Raw genomic sequence first — 24,911 nt, forward strand, 5'->3', positions numbered from 1 at the left:
TCTTGGATGACTACTGAAAAATAAATTACTAAGAAAATCTGAGATACTTAGTTATTTAAGAGGAGAAAATATTTTTCCCCAAAAAATATTTTCAATAACTCTACAGACAGAACCAAAATATCATTGTTTACAGGTAGATTTGGTTGTTGGACCCTTAAAATATCATAATATTTCCACCATTAATTACTTTGTAATTTGAGGGAACCTGATTTGATCATCAAACAATTAATAAATATATAAATGTACTACAATTTATTTTTCAATAAATATTCTCTCTTTCACTATGCCAAGTTATAAGGTAAGTCCTATTTTAAGGTCATATATTTTGCCAGCTAGCTAGTTTTTGTTTAGTTTTTTTCTATTTAATATCTGTGTACATATATAACAGGAAAACATATTCGTAAATATAAAACTGCATTTTTTTGATTAAAAATATTATTTTAAAAAACATTCAAATTTTTCCTATTACACCTAAATTCAGGATAGGGAATTTGAGATTTGAATAATTCATCGCCAACCAGGTAAGTAGCATCCTTCATGGTAAGAAAAAAGAAGTCCAGAGTCATAATGTCTAAAAGAAAATAAATATTCCCCAAACATTTGAGAATTTTTAAAAATCATATTCTACATGGTAAATATATTTGACACATTCTTATTCTGATCCATTTCTGCCTTTACCTTTAGTGTAACATTAACATTAGATATTAACATAGATCCTAAAGTTAATTATTTCCTGCAACAATTCAAATGTCTCCCAACTTTCTACATAGCTTTTCTATACAAAATTCTACTTTATTCCTCTTTCCTCAACAGCATGATACATAGAGACATGGATCGCACACCCACACTGGCTGATAATACCTGTGTCTATGCCTTGAGATTTCACCAGCTGGAAGACAAACTTGGTCAGGAATACAGTAAGGATGTGCTGACCTGCTGGTTTTCTCTCTCCTTTGAGACCAGGAGGTACTTACTGATATGTATTACTGACCCTCAAAGACACTGTGTCAGAGGAAAGCCGAGGAGGATCATATGACATTCAGTATTTCCCCACAGAAAGTTTCCAGTGGTGTCAGTATCACCTTTCCTACTCACAATCCGTGACAGACAAGTCATAAATAAAATAATAAATTTTATGAACATTTAATGGATTAACTCAAACCTGAGCTTCAGCAGTTGCCATAAAGTTTCTTCTCTCTCTCTCTCTCTCTCGATTCATTAAATGTTCATAAAATTTATGGCAACTGCTAAACTGGTTACAGCAACTGCCATAAACTTTATGGCAACTGGTTAACCATTTTCTAATCCATATATATATATTTACAAATATGCTTTCCTGTTTTATATCTATATGGCCATCTCAGCAACTCATGAGATTAGAAAATGGTTAACAAAAAGATTTTAAATCTATAAAAATAGAAAAATAAATATCCATATTCTGCCTTGTGTAATTTATACACTTTTTATAAAATGGAGGAAAATCCACAATTGTTATACATATAATAAAAATAGATAGCTGTTAAAATGTGCATAAATGTTGGTCTGTATTTTTAATGAACATCCTAAATATATTGCGATGTCTTGATGAATTATAATAAATGTAACTATATACAGTATGGGTTGACTGATCTGAAATAGTATTTTTCCACTTCTTGTCTTCTCTTTAAATTATCTGAAGAAAGAGACTGTTTCTTTAAATAATAAAAATTAAGACAGAAGCAGAAATAGAAAGCCTTAAACTGTTGAATAGATTTGAATGAAGCCCTTTTAAAGCATCAAAGTCAAAATAATCTCTTCCAGTAGTTGTAGCCACAGCTGTCAAAGCATTTTTAAAAATTATTTAATTCAATGAGCAGCCCTATGTCCTATTTAACTCTAGAAGTAGGTAGTAGTAACAAAAGCAGGCTTTGGTGTTGTTTTTTTCATATCAACCTCATTAATGTGCACACCTAAAGGGTCAACCACATTAATCTGCACACCCAATGCTCTAGTGCTTAAAAATCCTTCTTAGAAATGTGCAGTAATAACAACTGAAATTCATCTCTATTCCAGCTACACCATTTGAATACTTTACAAAGGCACTTCTTCATGGTTTGAGAATGCATCTCTCATTACCCTAAAGCAAAACTATCTTATCCCCTTCTAAATAGTGGTAACAAAACTAGATTCTCTAGTTGCTTCTCTTGTAGGTTTGCCTTCGGCTTATTCTGTTTCTTTACTAGGAATCAACTGATTGCTTTCAGGGAGTAGGTTTCTAACTTAATAAAGTTATGACAGACAATGCATCCTGGAAATTCTCCAGACAATTGAACTTTCTTTTAAAGGTAAACAGTTTTTAAGCACGCCCATGAACTATGATCTTCCAGGTTTGCAGGCATTAGTTACTCTGCTTGGCTGCTGTACATCTCTATGTATGTTTTTACCTCAAATTCCCCAGTTCCAAATGTGTCATTTAACCAGAATGCATTTAATAGCATTTGTATATGTTATGAACCATAACAAGTGTCAAATGGATTCTAAAAATTAGTCCATAATATATTTATAGGAATGTGTTGCTTCCACTCTTTTTAAGAGTTGTATAGGCTTACATTTATCATCATTTAATATTAATAGAGCAACTGATATACATCTGTCCCTAAAAGTATGGGGCAAACCACCAAAGATAGGTAATTATTAACAATTTTAGTTTTTGGCATTTTAAAACTAAACTTCAAGTTTTATTAAATAAAATAAATATAATAGGTTCTTGAAAATCTAGCAAACTATATAGGTTTAGATATTTTATCAACAATATCTATAAAATATTATTGTCAGAGTATAGGTATATCATATCTATTTTCTTTTAAGGAATTTAACTTTGTAACTATTTTGAATAAAGGATGAGGTTATTATTAATTGGTTGATTATAAAGACCATTTTCCCAAAGCTTTTCTCTTTCCTTAAAACACCCACACACTTTTGTACCCAAAAATATCAATGTACTTTTAATGTTTCTTCAATTGTTTCCTATATTTCTTTTCTACCTCAACTTGTGTTTATCTTTTAATGTCCACTGAAATTATATTTATGTTCACCAAGTCTAGCCAGTATTAAATTTTTTAAAAACTGAAATGACATTTAATAAAAGAATAAAGTTAATAGAAATCAAGATACAACCCCAAGATGAAATAAGTGAATAAGCACATAAAATAAGAGAGAGAGATAGAGGCTCATGATAACATGAATAGAACACAGCAGAATGATATCAGGATATAGCTGAATTAATGTGAACTTTATAATATAGCAGGCAGCATGCATAAAATTTTGGAATGATTTTTCAAAAACAAAAACAAAAATCCAAGAGGTAATAGGTTTTTATTTTTCATTTTTAATATTGTGCATTTCCTATATACTGTTATTTTCACCTATTTTTAAAATTTTTAAATTGGTAAAAGTTAGGTGACTGTAGCTTAGCTTCTAAGGCAAAGGGAGAATCTTTAGTTCAGTAAACCTGTCACCAAAAACAAAACATTATACAATAAAAATAGGGATTGTTTTTCTCATATTTTGCATTTTTATATATCTTTAATTGTATTTCCTGTTTTAAACTGACAGTTATGAAATAATGGTCAGTTATGGTTTATATGAAATAATGGATGAGTTTGAATATATGAAATAATGGTTGAGTTATGTTTTATACAGAAAATACCAAAATGACTCTCTTATGTTTTCTAGTGACCAATTTTTAATGTCATTTTGATGGAAGCAATAATGCAAAAAAAACTTTAAAAAATTTTTGGTTTTCCAGAAGTATAGATACTGAGTCTATCATTACTTGAGTTGTTGAATAAAAAATCAGATGGTCATAATTTGGAGATGAAGGAGATGTAATGACCAAATACAATGTGGGGGCCTGGATATGATTCTAGAACAGAAGACAGACATTCATGGGAAAAATGGGTGAAAGCTGAATGACGTTTTCAGCACAGTTAACAGTAACATACCAGTATAGGATGCCTAGTTTTGACAAATGTAAGATGTATCATCTTATGGTAATGTAAGACAATAACATTAGGGGAAAGTGAAACTCACTCAGGGATCTATGGGAACCTTCTACACTATCTCTGCAAGTTTTTTAGAAACCTAAAGTTATCCCTGCAGGATTTAAAAAATACCATGAAAAGGGTAAATCTAAGAGTTATTGGCCTTACAGAGGAAGTAGAGAAACAGAAAGGAGTAGAATGTTTATTCAAAGGGATAATAACAGAACTTCCCAAACCTAGAGAAAGATATCAATATCCAAGTCCACAAAAGTTATAGAAGACCAAGCAGATTTAACCCAAGGAAGACTACGTCAAGCCATCTAATAATCAAACTCTCAAATTTCAAGGACAAAGAAAGGATCTTAAAAGCAGCAAGAGAAAAGAAACAACATACAATGGAGCTCCAATACATCTTCCAGCAGACTTTTCAGTGGAAACATTGCAGACCAGGAGACAGCAGCATGGCATATTTGAAGTGTTGAAGGGAAAAAAAAATAGGCTTAAATAGTATAGCTGGTGAAAATATTCTTCAAACATGAAGGAGGAATAAAGACTTTCCAAGACAAAGAAAAGCTGAGTGATTTCATCAATACCAGAAATGTCCTATAAGAAATGCTAAAGGGAGTACTTCAATCAGAAAGAACAGGATGTTAATAAGCAATAAAGCATCTTCTGAAGGTACAAAACTCACTGGTAATAGTAAGTACACAGAACAACACACATATTATAACACTGTTACTGTGGTTTGTAAATTACTCATCTTAAGTAGAAAGAATAAAAGATGAACCAATCAAAATAATAATTACAACAGCTTTTCAAGATGTAGTACAATAACACATAAAGAGAAACAACAAAGGTTAAAAAGCATGGAAATGAAGTTAAAACAGAGTTTTTATGAGTTTCCTTTTTGCTTGTTAGTTCATTTGTATTTGCAAGCAGTATTAAGTTGTAATCAGGTTAAAATAATGTGTTATAAGATAGTATTTGCAATTTTCATGGTAACCTCAACTCAAAAACATACAACAGATACACACACACACACACAAAGCAGGCCAGGTGTTGTGGCTCACACCTGTAATCCTAGCACTTTGGGAGGTCAAGGTGGGCAGATCACCTGAGGTCAGGTGTTTGAGACCAGCCTGGCCAACATGGCAAACCCCATCTCTACTGAAAATACAAAAATTAGCCAAGCATGGTGGTGCATACCTGAAATTCCAGCTACTTGGGAGGCTGAGACAGGAGAATTGCTTGAACCTGGTAGGCAGAGGTTGCAGTGAGCTGAGTTCATGCCACTGCACTCCAGCTTGGGTGACAGAGCGAGACTCCAGCTCAAAAACTAAAATAAAATAAAATAAAAGGGAAATTAAATCATAACATTTGAGAAAATCACCTTCACTAAAAGGAAGACAGGAAGGAAAGAAGGAAGAGAGACTACAAAACAATCAGAAAACAAATAACAAAATGGCAGGGGTAAGTATTTACTTATCAATAATAACATTGAATGTAAATGAACTCTCTAATCAAAAGACACGGAATGGCTAAATGGATTTAAAAAGCAAGACCCAATGATCTGTTGCCTACAAGAAAGACATTTCACCTACAAAGACACACAAAGACTGAAAATAAAAGGGATGGAAACAGATATTCTATGACAATGGAAACCAGAAAAGAGCAAGAGTAGCTATACTTACATCAGACAAAACAGATTTCAAGATAAAAACTATAAAAAGAAACAAACAATATCATTATACAATGATAAAAGGATCGATCCAGCAAGAGGATATAACACCTGTAAACATATATGCATACAATACTGGAGCATCCAGAAATATAAAGCAAATACTATTAGAACTAAAAAAAGAAGTAGAGACCATGGCAAGAATAGCTGGAGACTTCCACACTCCACTTTCAGCATGGAAAGATTATCCAGACACAAAATTAACAAAGAAACATCAGACATAATCTGCACTACAGACCAAATAGACCTAAAAGATATTTACGAACATTTCATCCAATGGCTGCAGAATACACATTCTTTTCCTCAGCGCATGGATCATTCTCAAAGGTAGACCACATGTTAGGTCAAAAAACAAGTCTCAAAACATTTAAAAAAACGGAAATAATAGCAAGCATCTTCTCTAACCACAACAGAATAAAATAAGAAATCAATAATGAGGCATTTTGGAAACTAAACAAACACATGGAAATGAAACAATATACTCCTGAATGACCAGTGGGTCAATGAAGAAATTCAAAAGGAAATTGAAAAAATTCTTGAAATAAATGATAATAAAAACATGATATACCAAAACCTATGGGATACAATGAAAGCAGTACAAAGAGAAAAGTTTAGAGCCATAAGTGCCTACATCAAAAAGGAGGGAAAACTTCAAATAAACAACCTAACAATGCATTTTAAAGAACTAGAAAGGTAAGAGCAATCTAAACCCAAAATTAGTGGAAGAAAAGAAATAATAAAGATCAGAGCCAAGATAAATTGAAATGAATAAAACAATACAAAATATCAATAAAACAAAAAGTTGTTTTTTAGAAGATAAAACTGACAAATTTAAGCCAGATTAACCAAGAAAATAAAAGAGAAGACCAAAATCAGAGATGAAAAAGGAGACATTGCAAGTGATACTGCAAAAATTCAAAGACTCATCAGTGGCTATTATGAGCAATTATATGCTAATAAACTAGAAAGTCTAGAAGAAATGCATAAATTCCTAAACATTTACAACCTACCAAGATTGAACCATGAAGAAATTCAAAACCTAAACAGACCAATAACAAGCAATGAGATCAAAGCCATAATAAAAATTCTACCAGCACAAAAGCTCAAGATCCTATGACTTCACTGCTGAATTTTACCAGACATTTAAAGAAAAATTAATATCAATTCTACTAAAACTATTCTGAAAGATAGAGGAGGGGAGCATACTGCCAAACTCATTTTACAAGGCCAGTATTACCCTGATACCAAAACAAAAGACATACATAAAAAAAACTACAGATCAATATCACCTATGAATATTGATGCAAAAATCCTCAACAAAATATGAGCAAATTGAATTCAACAACACATTAAAAAGATTAGCCATCATGATCAAGTGGGATTTATCCCAGGGATTCAAGGATTGTACAACATATGCAAATCAGTCAATGTGATAAATCATATCAACAGAATGAAGAAGAAAAACCATATGTTCATTTCGATTGATGGTGAAAAAATCACCTGATAAAGTTTAACTTCCTTCATGATAAAAACTGTAAAAAACTAGGTATAGCAGGAACATACCTCAACATAGTAAATCCCATGTATAATAGTCTCATAGCTAGTATCTTTATTTTTTATTTTCATTTATATTTATTTATTTATTTTTTTTTTGAGACAGAGTCTCGCTCTGTCGCCCAGGCTGGAGTGCAAGTGGCGTGATCTCAGCTACAGCAATGAGACAAGAGAAAGAAATAGAGGGCATCCAAATTGGAAAGGAAGAAGTAAAATTATCCTTGTTTGCAGATGATATAATCTCATATTTGGAAAAAACAAAGGACTCCAAGCAAAAAAAAACTCTTAGAAGTGATAAACAAATGTAAAGTTACAGGATACAAACTGAGCAAACAAAAATCAGTAGCATTTCTACATGCCAACAGTGAACAATTTGAAATGAAAATCAAGAAAGTAATCCCATTTACAAAAGCTACAAATAAAATAAAGTACCCAGGAATTAAAGAAGTAATAGATCTCTACAATAAAAACTATTAAAACTATAAAACATAGATGTAAGAAATTGAAGAGGATACCAAAAAATTGAAAGATATTTCATGTGCATGGGATTGGAATATTCAATTTTGTTATAATGTCTATACTCCCCAAAGCAATCTACAGATTCAATGCAATCCCTGTTAAAATATCAGTGACATTCTTCACAGAAATAGAAAAAAAATTCTAAAATTTATATCAAGCTACAAAGACCCAAAATAGCCAAAACTATTCTAAGCAAACAAAAACAAAACTGGAAGAATCACATTACCTGACTTCACGTTGTACTACAGAGTAACCAAAATGACATAGTACTGACATAAAAAAAAAGACACATAGGCCAACGGAATAGAATAGAGAACCCAGAAATAAATCCACATGCTTACAGTGAACTCATTTTCAACAAAGGTGCCAAGAACATACACTGGAGAAAAGACAGTCTCTTCAATAAGTGGTGCTGGGGAAACTGGATATCCATATACAGAAGAATGAAGTTAGACCCCTATCTCTTGCCATATACAAAAATAAAATAAAAATGAATTAAACACTTAAATCTAAGACCTCAAACTATGAAACTGCTCCAAAAAATTGGGGAAACTCTCCATGACATTAGACTGGGGAAAGATTTATTCAGTAATACCCCAAAAGAACAGGCACCCAAAACTAATAGGATCACATCACATTAAAAAACTTCTGCACAGCAAAGGAAACAATCACCGAAGTGAAAAGGCAACCCACAGAATGGGAGAAAACATTTGCAAACTATTCACAATTAATAACCAAAACAACAAGAAGTTAGAAAGATCTGAAATTAACAGTCTAACTTTCAACCTAAAGAAACCAGAGGAAAAAAGAGAACAAACCAATCCCAAAGCAAGCAAAAGAAAAAAGAAAACAAATAACCTAAATTAGTGAAGAACTTTATGAAGTAGAGATGCAAAAATCTACACAATGAATCAATGAAACCAAGTTGGGTATTTTTTGAAAAAATAAACAAGATTGATAGATTGCTAGCTAGATTAGCAAAGGAAAAAAAAGGGAAGATCCATGTAAGCGCAATCAGAAATGACAAAGATGACATTATAACTGGTTCCACAGAAATACAAAAGATCCTCAGAGAATACTATAAACAACTTTATGCAGACAGATTAGAAAATCTAGAGGAAATGCATAAATTCCTGGAAATACACAATCTCCCAAGATTGAATCAGAAAGAGATTGGAAATCCTGAGTAGTGTTGAGCTCTGAAATTGAATCCATAATAAAAAAAAATACCAACCAATAAAAGCCCTGGACTAGATGGATTCAGAGTTAAATTCTACCAGATGTACAAAAACAACTGGTATCAATTGTCCTGAAATTACTACAAAAAATCAAGGAGGAGGGGCGTATTATTCCATTTTTGCATTGCTGATAAGGACACACCTGAGACAGGGTAATTTATAAAGAAAAGGAGGTTTAATGGACTCAGTTCCACGTGACTGGGGAGGCCTCACAATCATGGCAAAAGGCGAAAGGCGTATCTTACATGGTGACATGCAAGAGAGAATTTGTGCAGGGAAACTCCCCCTTAATAAAACCATCAGATCTTGTGAGATTCATTCACTATCACGAGAACAGCACAGGAAAGACCCGCCCCCATGATTCAAATACTTCCCACCACCAGGTCCCTCCCACAACTCATGAGAATTGTGGGAGCTACAATTCAAGATGAAATTTGGGTGGTGACACAGCCAAAGCATATCATTCCACCCCGGCCCCTCCCAAATCTCATGTACTCACATTTCAAAACCAATCATGCCTTCCCAACAGTCCACCAAAGTCTTAACTCATTTCAGCATTAATGCAAAAGTCCACAGTCCAAAGTCTCATCCAAGAGATGCAAGTTCCTTCCACCTATAAGCTTGTAAAATCAAAAGCAAGTTAGTTACTTCATAGATACAAGGGGGGTACAGGCATTGGGTAAATACAGCTGTTCCAAATAGGGGAAATTAGGCAAAAGAAAGGGGCTACAGTCCCCATACAAGTCTGAAATCCAGTGAGTCAGTCAAATCTTAAAGCTCCAAAATGATCTCCTTTGACTCCATGTCTCACATCCAGGTCACACTGATGCAAGAGGTGGGTTTCCATGGTCTTGGGTAGCTCCACCCCTTTGGCTTTGCAGGGTATAGCCTCCCTCCTGCTTTCACAGGCTGGCACTGAGTGTCTGCAGCTTTTCCAGGCACACCATGCAAGCCATTGGTGGACCTACCATTCTGAGGTTTGGAGGATGGTGGCCCTTTTCTCACAGCTCCACTAGGTAGTGCCCCAGTGGAGACTCTGTGTGGGGGCTTCAATCCCACATTTCCCTTCCACACTGCCCTAGCAGAGGTTCTCCAGGAAGGTCCCTCCCCTGCAGCAAACTTTTGCTTGGACATCCAGGTGTCTCCATAGATCCTCTGAAATCCAGGTGGAGGTTCCCAAACCTTTACTCTTGACTTCTGTACACCCACAGACTCAACAGCATGTGGAAAGCTGCCAAGGCTTGGAGCTTGCACCATCTAAAGCCACGGCCTGAGCTGTACCTTGGCCCCTTTCAGCCAGGGGTGGAGCAGCTGGGACACAGGCACCAAGTCTCTAGGCTGCACACAGCAGGGGGACCCTGGGCCCAGTCCATGAAACCACTTTTTCCTCCTGGGCATCCGGGCCTATGATGGGAGGGGCTGCTGCAAAGGTCTCTGACATGCCCTGGAGACATTTTCCCCTTTGTCTGGGTGATCAACATTTGGCTTCTTGTTACTTGTTGAAATTTCTGCAGCAGGCCTGAATTTCTCCTCAAAAAATGGGTTTTTCTTTTCTATTGTATTGTCAGGTTGCAAATATTCTGAACTTTTATGATCTGTTTCCCTTTTAAAACTGAATGTTTTTAACAGCACCCAAGTCACTTCTTGAATGCTTTGCTGCTTAGAAATTTCTTCTATCTGATACCCTAAATCATCTCCCTCAAGTTTAAAGTTCCACAAATCTCTAGGGCAGAGGCAACATGACACCAGTCTCTTTGCTAAAACATAGCAAGAGTCACCTTTATCTAGTTTCCAACAAGTTCCTCATCTCTATCTGAGACCACCTAAGCCTGGATGTCATTGTCCATATCATTATCAGCATTTTGGTCAAAGCCATTCAACAAGTCTCTAGGAAGTTCTAAACTTTCCTACATTTTCCTGTTTTCTTCTGAGTCCTCCAAACTTAAAAACCTCTGCCTGTTACACAGTTCCAAAGTTGCTTCCATATTTTTGGGTATCTTTACAGCAGCACCTCACTCTACTGGTACCAATTTACTATATTAGTCCATTTTCAGGCTGCTGATAAAGACATGCAGAGATTGGGTAATTTATAAAGAAAAAGAGGTTTAATGAACTCACAGTTCCTTGTGGCTGGGGAGGCCTCAAAATCATGGCGAAAGGCAAAAGGCATGTTTTACGTGGCAGCAGACAAGAGATAATTTGTGCAGGGAAACTCTCCCTTATAAAACTATCAGATCTCATGAGACTTATTCACTATCACAAGAACAGCACAGGAAAGATTTGCCCCTATGATTCAATTACCTCCCACCAGGTCCGTCCAGTGACACATGGGAATTGTGGGAGCTACAATTCAAGATGAGATTTGGGTGGGAACACAGCCAAACCATATCAAGGGACTTCTCCCTAACTCATTTTATAAAGCCAGAATCACCCTAATACCAAGATCTGGCAGAGACACAATGAAAAAAGAAAGCTTCAGGCCAATATCCCTGAAGGACATAAATGCAAGATCCTCAACAAAATACTAGCAAACCAAATCCAGCAGCATATCAAAAAGTTAATTCGGCACGATCAAGTGGGCTTTATTCCTGGGATGCAAAGTTGGCTCACCATAGGCAAATCAATAAATGTGATTCACCACATAAAAAGAATTAAAAGCAAAAACCACATCATCATCTTAATAGACACAGAAAACTTCAACAACATCCAGCATCCCTTCATGATAAAAACTTTCAGCAGACTAGGCACACAGGAATACGTATCAAAACAATATAAGCCATCTATGACAAACCCATAGCCAACTTAATACTGAATGGACAAAACCTAGAAGCTTTTACTTTGAGAAATGGTACAAGACAAGGATGCCCACTCTTACCACTCCTATTAAACATAGTACTGAGAGTCCTAGTCTAGCAATCAGACAAGAGAAACAAATAAAAGGCATCCAAATAGGAAAATAAGTCAAACTATCTCCTTTCATTGATAATATGATTCTACATTTTGAAAACCCTAAAGACTCTGCTGAAAGCTACTATAACTGATAAATGATTTTTAGCAAGGCTTCAGGACACAAAATTAATGTACAGAAATCAGCAGACTTCTATACACCAATAACATGTAAGCTAAGAGTCAAATCAAGAATACAATCCCATTTATAATAGCCACAGAGAAAATAAAATACCTAGGAATACAGCTAATTAAGGACATGAAAGATCTTTACAAGGAGAACTACAAAGAACTGCTAAAAAAAAAAATCAGTCATGACACAAACAGAAAAGCATCCCATGCTCATGGATTGGAAGAATCAATATCATTAAAATGGTCATACTGCCTAAAGTAATTTATAGATTCAACATTATGCCTATCAAATTACAAACATTATTTTCCACAGAATTAGAAAAAACAATTCTATAATTTATGTGAAGCCAAAAAATGGCCTGAATAATTTATAGCCCAAAGTAATTTAAAGTTCCAACATTATGCCTGTCAAACTACCAACATCATTGTCCACCGAATTAGAAAAAACAATTCTATAATTTATGTAGAGCAAAAAAAAAGCCTGAATAGCCAAAGCAATTCTAAGCAAAAAGAACAAATCCACAGACACTATCCAACTACAAACTATACTATAAGGCTACAATAATTAAAGCAGCATGGTACTAGCACCAAAACAAACATATAGACCAATGACAGAATTGAAAATTCAGAAATAAAGCCACACATCTACTACCATCTGATCTTTGATGAGGCTGACGGAACCAAACAATGGGAAAGGACTCCTTATTCAATAAATGGTGCTGGGATAACTGGCTAGCTATATGAAGAAGAATGAAACTAGACCTTTATCTTTCACCATACAGAAAAATTAAGTCAAGATGGATTAAAGATTTAAATGTAAGACGTCAAGCTATAAAAATCCTAGAAGAAACCCTAGGAAATACATTCTCAATATTGGCCTTGGCAAAGAATTTATGGTGAAGTCCCCAAAAGCAGTTCCAACAAAAGCAAAAATTGACAAGTGGGACCTAACTAAACTAATGATCACAGCAAAATAAAGCATCAATAGGGTAAACAGATGATCTACAGAGTGGGAGAAAATATTTACAAACTATGCATCCAACATGGATCTAATATCCAGAATCTATAAGGAACTTAAACAAAACAATAAGCAAAAACCATATAACCCCATTAAATAGTGGGCCAAAGACATGAACAGACACTTCTCAAAAGAAGATATATATGTAACCAATGAACATATGAAAACATGCTCACATCACTCATCTTCAGAGAGATGCAAATCAAAACCACAGATACCATGTCACATAATTCAGAAAGGCTGGTATTAAAAAGTCAAAAAACAACAGATGCTGCCTAGGCTATGAAGAAAAGGAAGTGCTTACACATTGTTGGTGGGAATGTAAATTAGTTCAGCCTCTGTGGAAAGCAGTTTGGAGATTTCTCAAAGAACTTAAAACAGAACTACCATTTGACTCATCTATCCTATTACTGGGTATACACCCAAAGGAATATGAATCATTGTAACAAAAAGACACACACTCATACATTCATTGCCATATTATTCACAACAGCAAACACATGAAATGAACGTGGGTGACCATCAACGGTGAAATGAAAAAAAAAAGTGTGGTAAATATACACCATGTAATACTATGCAGCCATAAAAAAAAATCGAAATCATGTCCTTTGCAGTAACATGGTTGGAGCTGGAGGCCATAATCCTAAGCAAATTAACACAGAAAGAGAAAACCAAATACCGCATGTTCTCACTTACAGGTGGGAGCTAAACATTGAGCACATATAGACGTAAACATAAGAATAATAAACACTATGGACTACTAGAGGGGGAATCAGGAAGGGGGGTGTGGGTTAAAAAACATCCTATTAGCTATTATGCTGTCTACCTGGGTTCAATATACTCATGTAATAACCCTATGTATGTACCACATTTATTAAAATAAAAGCTGAAATTTTAAAAAATAATATAAGACAAATTATTTCCTATAATCACAAAAAGGAGAAAAGCAAACAAGTAGAAAAATCATGAATATAGAAAACAGCCAATCACAGAAGAGCGTATGACCAATAAATAACAGAAAAGATACTCTGTCTACCAGTAATACTGAAAGTATTAATTAAAACAATAATAAAAGGACATCTGTGCCCATTAAAATCAATAATATCAAATATTAGGTAGGGTTTGAGGAAACAGGTGTGACTAATAATTGGCAGCATTTATAGAAGGTAAATATTTATTTATATCATCCAGTGTTTTAGAAGTGCATTTTTTTGGCATAGGAATTTCTCTTCTAGATTTCTACCTTATAGAAACATTCAAACACATTCACCAAGATAAAAGCATAAAAAAGGTTAATGTAGCATTATTTGTAGCAAATGCTGGGGAAAATAATATGGAAAGATACAAACAAAACTATCAACAGTTTACATTGGAGAGAGGAGGGAAATTAGATGAGGTTGTAGAGTCACTTTTTATTCAATATGCATCTATATTATTTTATTTTTCAACTATTAACATTTGTCTTATTTGTGAAAATGTTTAAACTCTGCAAGTGATCAAATAGGAATAACAGAAATTAGGCTCATTCCATCTGCAGGCACTTAATTCACTTCTCAAAGAAAAGCATGTGAAAGTAGTTATGTCATGGGCCATCTTGGTTTCAGAATGCACATCACCTGAATATCACTTTTAAAAACTTAAATGTATTGGCCTTTTCTTCACAAGGTATATAGGAGATGTGATGTGTTGCAAAGAAATCCAGCTACAGTAGAGGAAGAAGGAACACCATTAATAATTCCTGAATTATAACATTTATTTTTCCATCAAAATCAAATTTGTTTGAAACTTGAGTAAAAAATCAAAGAAGCGGCCAGGCACCATGGCTCATGCCTGTAATCCCAGCACTTTGGGAGGCTGAAGCAGGTGGACTGTTTGTGCTCAGGAGTTCAAGACCAGCCTGGGCAACATGGTGAAATCCTGTCTCCACAAAAAATACAAAGATTATCCGGGTGTGGTGGCACATGCCTGTAGCCCCAGCTACTCAAGAGGCTGAGGTGGGAACGTCTCTTGCACCTGGAGGTCGAGGCTGCAGTGAGCCCAAATCACATCACTCGACTCCAGCCTGGGTGACAGAGTGAGATGCTTTCTAAAAATTAAAAATAAATTAAAATCAAAGTTTTTCATCAATCTCCTTCTCATGCAGTTGAAACCCTAAGACACTAAAAATGTCTACATCAAATTATAAGCTCTCTTACACATGCAATTAGTCTCACAAATGGAGCAAAGCCAAGAAATATTTACCAGCACTAGGCACACCAAACTGTTCATTATTTCATTTAATGAAATAATGAGATCGGAATTAGTATAATTCCTCTCACAAATAAAGAAAAATTTCTTGGTGCAGAGAGTGGCAGCCACTTTGGTTATTGTGGTATATACACAGTTGCTGTGTTTTATATTTGAGCCCTGTAGCGCCCTGTTAAGAAAGGAGAAAAAACTGAGTCCAATAGGAAAATATAAAAAATAATTTCAATATGTAAACTACTATAGTCAAGAAGAGAGTTACATATTTAGCTATTTCTCTATTTCTTTATTCATTCAACAAACATTTCTAGAGCACCACCGTAACTCCAGGACCTGGGATAGACACACAAAAAAAAGTCTATTCCTGTCCTCAAGGGCTTCACTCTGAAGAAATGCCACATCATGGAGCAAAAAAGAGTGGTTTCTAATTCAGACAAACGAGGAAAGAATTTGCTGGGTTTGATGGTTAATTGTACATGGCAATTTTAGTGGAGTAAGAGATGCCCAGGTAGGTGGTAAAACATTATTTCTGGATGTGTTTGTGAGGGTGTTTCCAGAGGAGATAAGCATTTGGATTAGAACTTGAATATATTAGGCGGAGTACGGAAGAATCTGGCCTCACCAATGTGGGTGGCATCATACAAGCCATTGAGGGTCCAGATAGAATGAAACGCAAACTCACGGTAGATTCTCTCTTCTTGAGCTGGGACACATTTCTATTTTCTCTTGCCCTTGAATATCGAAGCTCCTGGTCTCAGGCCTTCAGAATTTGGGACTCATACCAGTAGTTCCCACGCCCACACACCTCCCTGCAGATTCTCAGGCATTCAGACTCTGACTGAGAGTTGTACTATCAGTTCACCTGGTTCTCAGGCCTTCAGACTGGTACTGAATTACACCACCCGCTTTCCTGCGTCTCCAGCTTGCAGACGGCACATTGTGGGACTTTTCAGCTTCCATAGTTGAGTAAGCCAGTTCCCATAAGAAAGAAATACATATGTAATTATATATATATTTATGTTTATGTGTGTATGTATATACATATATACACACATGTGTGTATGTATAAACATGTTTGTATATATTTACATGTGTGTACACGTGTGTGTCTTCTATATATGCATAAGTGTGTGTGTAAATTTACTGGTCTATATATACAAATATATATAGAGAGAGATGGGTAGAATTTATATATTTTACATATATATTTGATGTGTATAAAATATATACATTTACACACACATGTATACATACGTGTAAATAAATGTAAATGTTTTATATATGTTTATATATGTGTGTATATATATTTATATACACACACGTGTGTATTTATATTTATATACACACACGTGTGTATTTATATTTATATACACACACACGTGTGTATTTATATTTATATACACACACACGTGTGTATTTGTGTATTCTCCAGGCCTGTTTCTCTAGAGAACCCTAACACACCAGGGAAAGCTATTTGGACGTGATAACATTTAAGCTGAATTGTAAAGAAGATACACATACTTTGTGAGAAGAAACCACATCCATCTTTTCGTTTATCATGTATCCAGTCCCTACACAGAACCTGACACATGGTTTATGAAAGATTAAATCAATGAATGCATGAATAAATGAATGCTGTATCTAAAAATTAATGAGTAGGGTTTAACCAGATGAAGATTAAAGGGTAATCCAGACAAAAGATATAGCATATGCAAATATAGAGGCATGAAACAGCATATCTCATGTGAGTTAACTGCAAACTTGAAGCATACAGTGCATATCAGAGAGCAAACATTTAATACAGCACAGAAAAAAGCATTCTAAATAGCAGCATAGTATAAAGAGGACCAAATTAGAAATAGAAGACCTAATTCTGAGTTTATCTCTACCATCAACAGGTGCATGAGTTTCTTAATTTATTTAGCATCTGTGAAACAAAATACTTGAACCATCTGATCTGCAGCATTCTTTATAGTTCTAAAAACCTATAATTTCATGGATCAGATGCTTTAAAAATGGAAAAAAAATACTTTACACTGAGTCCAATCCAAATCTTTTTCAAATTATCTCCTTGTAGTGTGTACTTACATGTGCGTGATTTAGAATGCCCATTGCTGGATAGTAAGGACCTAAAGATAAATAGAACATAGCATGTATTTGATTTAGATCATGGGGCTAGCCATTGAAACTGCAAATGTCTAGGTACCCTCTCTATATTTTCAAGTCTAGAAAATGTCATTAATATCTACATTCATAACTTTTAAAAAATATATCAAGCAACAGCCAATAATTAGTGCTAGATTGAACAAAAGATGAGAGACACTATACCCTGATTGGTCACGAAATGGTAGAAGGGGGAAAAAAGTGATTTAGGAATGTGCAGGAGGAACTAATTCCAGTAGTCAAAGAAAAAATTATATTTTTAGCCAATGAAAAACAAAACGGCAATCTCAAGTATGTTAACATCAAAATGAAGAACAGCTAAACATTACTTCTATTTAATTGAAGAGTAAATGTGTCTGACTCTCAAAGAAAATGGAATGTTAGATAGAAATAAAACACAGTTCTCCTTGACTGTTTACTAAAGACTTTCTGCTTTGAATTTGTGGATATTTTTCCCAAATGCAGAGAAAGGCTTGGAAATGAGAATATTTCTCTGATGTCAGACTGTGATCATCTCATTAGATTTTCCCTTCACCCTTGCCTTGGGCAAGAAAAAACAAAACATTTAGAAAAAAATTAAACATGAGGAATAATGTTTCTGTAGAATATTTACACTTAGTTGCAAATAATCCTGATATTTACAAAAGAATGAAATACATATTTCCTGATATTACTGCAACAATACATCCAGAAGATACTGCTTGCAACTCTGTCCAAAAGAACATATGAATTACAGAGAAAGTGTTAACAATCCTTCAATCAAAGAGCTGTTATCTGAGCTAAGAGTTTTTGACTAAAAAAAAATACACATACAGATTAAATAAAATTACTGAATGAATTAGTACTGTCATTAAATAGATATTATGACCCACTCAGCCCTCATGGGTATTTTGTTTATAGAAAACCTACCAGCTGTTAGAAGTGTTTGCCTCTAATTTTGAAATTATTGGTGCTGCTGCCGTAAAGATTACTTCATGGTGTAGTAAAGTAGTGGGGGCAGGGTGGAATATTCTCATTTATTTTCAAAATAACCATTACTTCTTAACATCAACAATTTTGTCTTTTCCAAAATTGCTTACAATATGCATGGCATTTTGCTTGTTTAGAACTACTAAATTGTATGATTTTTACTGTAGAAAAGAGAGCTACCAATAATAAAAGCTATTGAGTTTAAAAGTAAGAGAGGTGACTATTAGGATCCCTTCCCAGGCCATTATTCAAAGAAAGGATGTAGGAACAGAGAATATCTCTGGGAAAATAAGCAAACAGCTGGAAAATACTATATAGCACAGTCAATTGGGAGCTAACCAAGATTCAATTCAAATGCTAAGGGAGAAATACCAGACTACAGCAAAAGGATATCATTATGAAATACAGAAAGGAAGAAATGGAAAACACATTTCAGGTCCTAGAAAAATCCTCTGAGGAAAACAATCCAGTAGCAATGTGAAGGCACTCCTGATCTTCTGTCTTGACTTCATCATGCTACCCAAGTCTCAGCCATAAAAGTCTGCTGACTGGTCTTCCTTTAGTACAATGTCTCAAAGTATACATTCAGTAAATATGTTTAATTAACTGGATGACTCCCTCAGGAAAAAACTGAGAAACTGACCAGGCTGCGGTTGTTATGTTGATAAGATCTGCTGCTCCAAACCTCAACAAGAAAAATGTGTACTTTGAAAAAAAAAGTGTTATTTAGAAAATACTTCGTATCTATGGGGACAATTAATAGTAAGCACCCCCACCCCAAATTGAATGCCTACCATATGGTAATGGCCTTACTTATACAATATGATTTAGTCCCAACAATTGAGATTTTTATCTTACTGATAATTAGGGTATGGTCTAGTATCGCATAGCTAATTATTGCTTGAAAATAACAAAATCCAGTTCCATCTGGCTCAAAACATACCGTGCTACACTACCTCCAATTTCTAGGGATGACAACTTGAAGTGAAGCCCTATTTCTAAGGGAAACAGGTGCTTTCTAAGAGAAGTAGGATGCCCATATGTTGGATCCGTTAAATTCTGCAAAATCCCTAACTTTTTGCAAGTAGCAAGCCAGTCTCTCTTCTGTGCTGCTCTTAATACCTTAGCACTGAAATAGTTAAGGTAATTCCTTCTTTACTGGGGATTAGAAAAATCTTATTAAGGAGCTTTTGTTTTTCTCTTAAACGACACATTGGGATGCAGTTTCAATTATACTTCTGAAGTTCTCATAGGTTTCTTAAAAGACAATGACAAAATTTCAACATTCTTACATTCAGGACATTAGTTCTCTCAGGACAAGGTGGAAATTCAGAAATATGCATATACCCTCATTCCTACTATGTTCAGTAATTCTTTGTATTTGTTGACTTGCTTGGGTCTGAGGCTGAGAGTAAGAATGAAAACCTTCATTTCTGTGAGGCTTTCCAACCTGTTCTTTGATGGTTCACAGAAGATAAATGTTCCCAGCACTAATTAACATCTTGAGATAACTACAGGAATGGTCATTACCCCAGAGAGGAAAGTACAGGGGCAAAGGCAAGATATGTATGTATGAGGAAAAATATGCAATTTTCCAGATAATTGGGGGCACATGTAGTACCCCACATCCCTGCCAACCCTCAGGCTTGCTGACCCAGACCTCAGACCCTGGAAACACCTCTATTTGAGGTAAACTTCAACAAGGACTTTAGAGCATGGATTCCAGAACCAAACTGCCGAGGTTTGACCCTTGACTTTGCCACTAAGCTGTGTGACTTAGCTTAGGCAAATAAGTTACTTAAATTCTTTATATCTGTGTTTCTCATTTGTGAAATAATGGCAAAATCTAACTCATAGATTAGTTTCATGAACTAAATAAGCTAATATTTATAAGGTGCTTAGGACCTTGCATATAACAAGAACTTTGTAATTTCGTGTTAAATAATGTTCAGAGGACATTCATTCTACAGATGCATTCACACTGCAGATAACCACAATGATAATTCCAAGACTATTGGAACTATGTTTTGCCCAGAAAATTGCTGAGGCCTAAGCAGAGAGGAGTATCATATACTACTGCAAACAATAGAATCCATAGCTCCAAGCCTTATACTACAGCAAATAGAATCCATAGCTCCAAGCCTTATACTCCTGCAAACAATAGAATCCATAGCTCCAAGCCTTATACTACTGCAAACAATAGAATCCATAGCTCCAAGCCTTATACTACTGCAAATAGAATCCATAGCTCCAAGCCTTATACTACTACAAATAGAATCCATAGCTCCAAGCCTTATACTACTGCAAACAATAGAATCCATAGCTCCAAGCCTAGGTAGATATGTGACCCTACATTTTTCTAAAATACAATTATTATTATTATTTTTTTTACTATTCTCATGTCTCATTTTCCAAAAACCAGAGCATTTCTCCTATTGACTACTTCAAGAAGACCGAAAGTTATAATTTGTAATTAGTTACTTGAGTTCTTTAAAACTGTTCAAGTGGAAGAATGCGCCAATGCCCATGGTTCTTTTAAAATAACTTGAAATATTGATATATTTAGTTATATCATTTAGGAATACTTTATAATGGTTATATTATGTATATAAACCACTAGTCTCCACACATAGAGTGTAGAGACTCTACATTAATTCAAAAGTAATAATATATAAATTTGTGCAAACAAATCACATTTTAAGTTAAAAAAAGCCAGTCACCAGACTGTACACAGGGTTATTTTTAATATGTTTTAAAATATATAGTTCATTAGAGGAAGGTAAATTCTGTAAGAAATAACTTAGGAAAGAGGAATACAGAGTGTGAAGGACTATAATTTAAAATAAAGTATAATTCATTTGAAAACTTAAATTCCAAGAAGTATTTAATTTACCAAAACTTACTCCAGAAGAAACTTTTAAAAATGTTTTACAGATAGCCAGGACACAACCAATGTTTACGGACTGGCATATTTTCAGGTTGGTTGAGCCGGTGCCATACTGGCCATTAATATTTTAAAATCCTAGCCTTGCCTATAACCATCAACAAAAATGAGTCTAAAATATGCTCACAAAGTAAACAACTGCTCTGTACTGTGTTAAAAGCGAGTCATATCAACAGTTGAAAGGACAGAATAGCTTAATATTATCCCAATTCTCATAGAAGGCAAAACACAAAAGCAAGAGAGGGTTAGGTGGGAGACAGTCCATTTCATGAAACTAGAAAAACGTGTATCTGAGTGAAGAGAGAAAGGAATGTTCCTCCCTTACATTCCATCACAACACTCATAGATTTCACATGTTTTACATTAATTTCCTAATTGGTTTCAGTTGCTATTGTTGTTATTGTTGTTGTTTAATCTTCAAATAATTTTTATCCAGAATCTGTCTTTGGCCCTTTCTCTCTTACTAATTTGTACAATCTCAATGAATGATCTCATCTATTGCCATGGCTTCATCTGCCACTTATATCATAACGGACACCCAAATTTATATATCCAAACATGATCACTTTCCTAATCTGCATACTCATGTATCTGATGTTTCAAAACAAAAAAACTCACAAGAATTCTCCACATGCATTGAAAACTCACTGTTCAAAGCTGAACTCCTTACTTTACTATCCATCTGCTATCAGACCCTCCGCCTTCATTTCGCATCTTGCTGAGCGGGACCATGATTCAAGTTTTCCAATGCAAAAGCCCATAAATCATCATTGATATCTGGCTCTGTATTCCCATCATCGCACAATTGACCAAATATATTTTTTCCCCCTTAGAGATTGGGTCTCACTCTGCCATGCAGGCTGGGGTGCAGTGGCATGACCTCAGCTCACTGAAGCTCAACCTCTTAGACTCAAGTGAGCCTCCCACCTCAGCCTCCAGAGTAGCTGGGACTACAGGTGCATGTCACCATGCCTGGCTGATTTTTGTATTTTTTGTAGAGATGGGGGTCCCACTATGTTGCCCAGGCTGGTCTCGAACTCCTGGACTCAAGTGATCCTCCCGCCTCAGCCTCCCAAAGTGGTTGGATGACAGGCATGAGCCACCGCATCTAGCCCAATTGACCAAATCTTGATGATTCTACCTCCTTAGTGCCTCTCTACTAAAATTCTTTCCTTTCTATACCCATGATCACAATTATATTTTGCATATTTGATTTGTCTCCTGTATTACTTATGAAAGCTTAGATTCTGTAATCATTCACAACCCTGCCGGCCACTGCTGGCCACTCCCCCATGTCGGTGCAATCTCTTCACCTGGAACATTCCTTTATCTTCATCCCCATCAGAGTTATCCTAATCAAAAACAATTTTCTGCTTAATCCACTTTCATTTCTGAACCAAGTGTTGAAAGAATACCCTTCTTTGACCTTCCACAACTCCACTTTTATTCCATATAGCATTTATCCAAATCTCTATACTTTCTGTCTTTCTAACTGGACTCTGAGACCCTTAAGGGCACTATTTCTCTCTTTTAGCTATGCAACACTAGTATCTATTGTAATGCTTAACATATGGTCTCCTTCAAGAAACATTCATTGAATGAATGAATGAATGATTCATTCAAAAATACTCACTGAGCATCAGTGGCATGACAGACACTATTCTAAGTGATAATGATATTTTAGTGAAGCAAATAGAAAAAAATGTATCTAGCCTCATGGAGCTTATTTGGCAATCAGTGTGTGAATAGGCAATAAGGCTGACTGGAAAACAAACTAGTCAGAGGAGGAGAGGATTTCAAATGGAGATCAAGTCACATAACACTACTGCTTTCACTCTTACTTTCCTCTTCTCATAATCTTCCAAAACTAAACTCTGGAGAAAAACATCAGAGGATTTTTCAAATCAAACAAGGAGTCGAATAATACATTATTTTGACAAGAGTTATGTGAATAGAAACCCCAAAATAAAGATCTTACAAAGCCTAAAACATATCCAAATTCATACCTTCTCCTGTAGATCATTCGGGTCTACTGCGTCTCAGTGAATTAGGAGTGATAAGTGCATATTCCACAGGAGATAGCTTCTTGTCATTCTCTTCTGAGAAATAAAGTGAAACAAAGATTGAGCCTCATCCCAATAGGGCGTAGAGATCAGAGGTCAGGGCTCTGTCACACAGGACGGCCTGGAGTTTGTCGTAAGCCAGTGAAGTAGACGGTGGTGGCTGGCAGGTTCATCACCCAGTTATCCTAGTGCCTCACAATCTTCACAAAGGCACCCATGGTGCCAGTGAAGCGGGTCCTGGCGGCACAGCGGATACCATTTGGAGACAGGTGCAGGGGCTCCAGGACACCACTGCGGCACAGGAGGCCCTGCCCCGTGGCTCGGAGGGAGGAGGGCGATTCGGCTTAGGAGAGGTCCAGAGTCTGGAGCGAGGCTTCAGTCCCAGCAGGGCGCTGAGAGCGCAGGCGGACCTTCACCACGTCCAGGGGTGTCCTGGAGATGGAGGTGACGGCTGCCCGAGGCCACCACTTGTTGGAGGAGGCTAATGCCCTCAGGTCCTGCTCAGCCGCCTCCTGGCTTCAATCCTGCCTCTAGGCCTGGCTGGCGCGGCGTCGCGCGCGGGCGCACTGCAGGGTCTGCGCATGCTCGCCTCCTGACAAAGCCCACTCTGAGAGCACTGCTGAATTTGATTTGCTGATATTTTGTTTAAAAAGATTATTTCTATTCAGGGAGGATATTCGTCTTCAGTTTTCTTTCCTCAACATGCCTAATTTTTATATTAGAGTAATTCTGGTCTCATCAAATGAGTTGGGAAATGCTCCTTCCTCATCTAATTTCTGGAAGAGTTTAAGTGGGATAGGTGTTACATTGTCCTTAAATGTTTGGTAGAATTTACCACGAAAGTGTGGGTTTTCTTTGTGGAAAGGTTTTTTAACTGCAAATTGAATTAGTTTAATAGATATAGAGCTAGTTAGGTTAACTATTCCCTCTTAAGTGGACTGTGGAATTGTGTCTTTCAAGAAATTTGTACACTTTACATGTTATTGAATTAATGAGCAGAAAAATACTTAATATTCACTTATCCTTTAAATATCTGTAGCATCTGTATTACTTTTCCTACTTTTATTCCTGATATTGGTAATTGGTGTCTTCTTACAGTTTTGGGGAATAATCCATTTTGTTGACATGTTAAAAGAATCAGCTTTTGGTTTATTTTTCTCTATTGCCTTTCTATTTTCTATTTCATGGATTTCTGCCCTAATCTTTATTATTTCCTTTCTTCTGTTGGATTTGGAATTAATTTTCCTTATTTTTTAAATTCCAAAGTTGGAATCTTGGATAACTGATTTTAGACCTCTCTTTTCTAAATAGCATTTTATAACTTCCCTCCAAGCAGTACTCCAATAGTAGCAGAAATTTTG

General features: G+C 35.6%; 1 protein-coding gene across 50 annotated transcripts in view; it reads right to left on the minus strand.

Moving 5' to 3' along the window:
• The window catches only part of KLRC1 (killer cell lectin like receptor C1), a 107,572-nt gene extending 83,425 nt beyond the window's left edge, over positions 1 to 24,147 (minus strand). For 4 of the 50 annotated variants that reach the window (XM_063784712.1, XM_063784711.1, XM_063784717.1 and 1 more), the window contains exons 1-2: positions 23,494 to 24,082; positions 9,571 to 9,691 (exon numbers count right to left, since the gene is read on the minus strand). Coding sequence is in view for 1 of the 50 variants with exons in the window: in XM_009424764.5 (XP_009423039.4) it covers positions 23,494 to 23,510 (17 nt within the window). In the remaining 49 variants the exon portion in view is untranslated. Of the gene's footprint in view, positions 1 to 5,228; positions 5,359 to 9,570; positions 9,692 to 17,499; positions 17,541 to 23,493 lie in introns of all 50 variants that reach the window. The other 46 variants (XM_063784708.1, XM_063784704.1, XM_063784680.1 and 43 more) reach the window with 32 other exon arrangements.
• Between the last annotated feature and the right edge of the window lie 764 nt (positions 24,148 to 24,911).

The sequence above is a fragment of the Pan troglodytes genome, chromosome 10 (assembly GCF_028858775.2).
Source record: "Pan troglodytes isolate AG18354 chromosome 10, NHGRI_mPanTro3-v2.0_pri, whole genome shotgun sequence".
In the NCBI taxonomy this organism is placed as follows: domain Eukaryota; kingdom Metazoa; phylum Chordata; class Mammalia; order Primates; family Hominidae; genus Pan; species Pan troglodytes.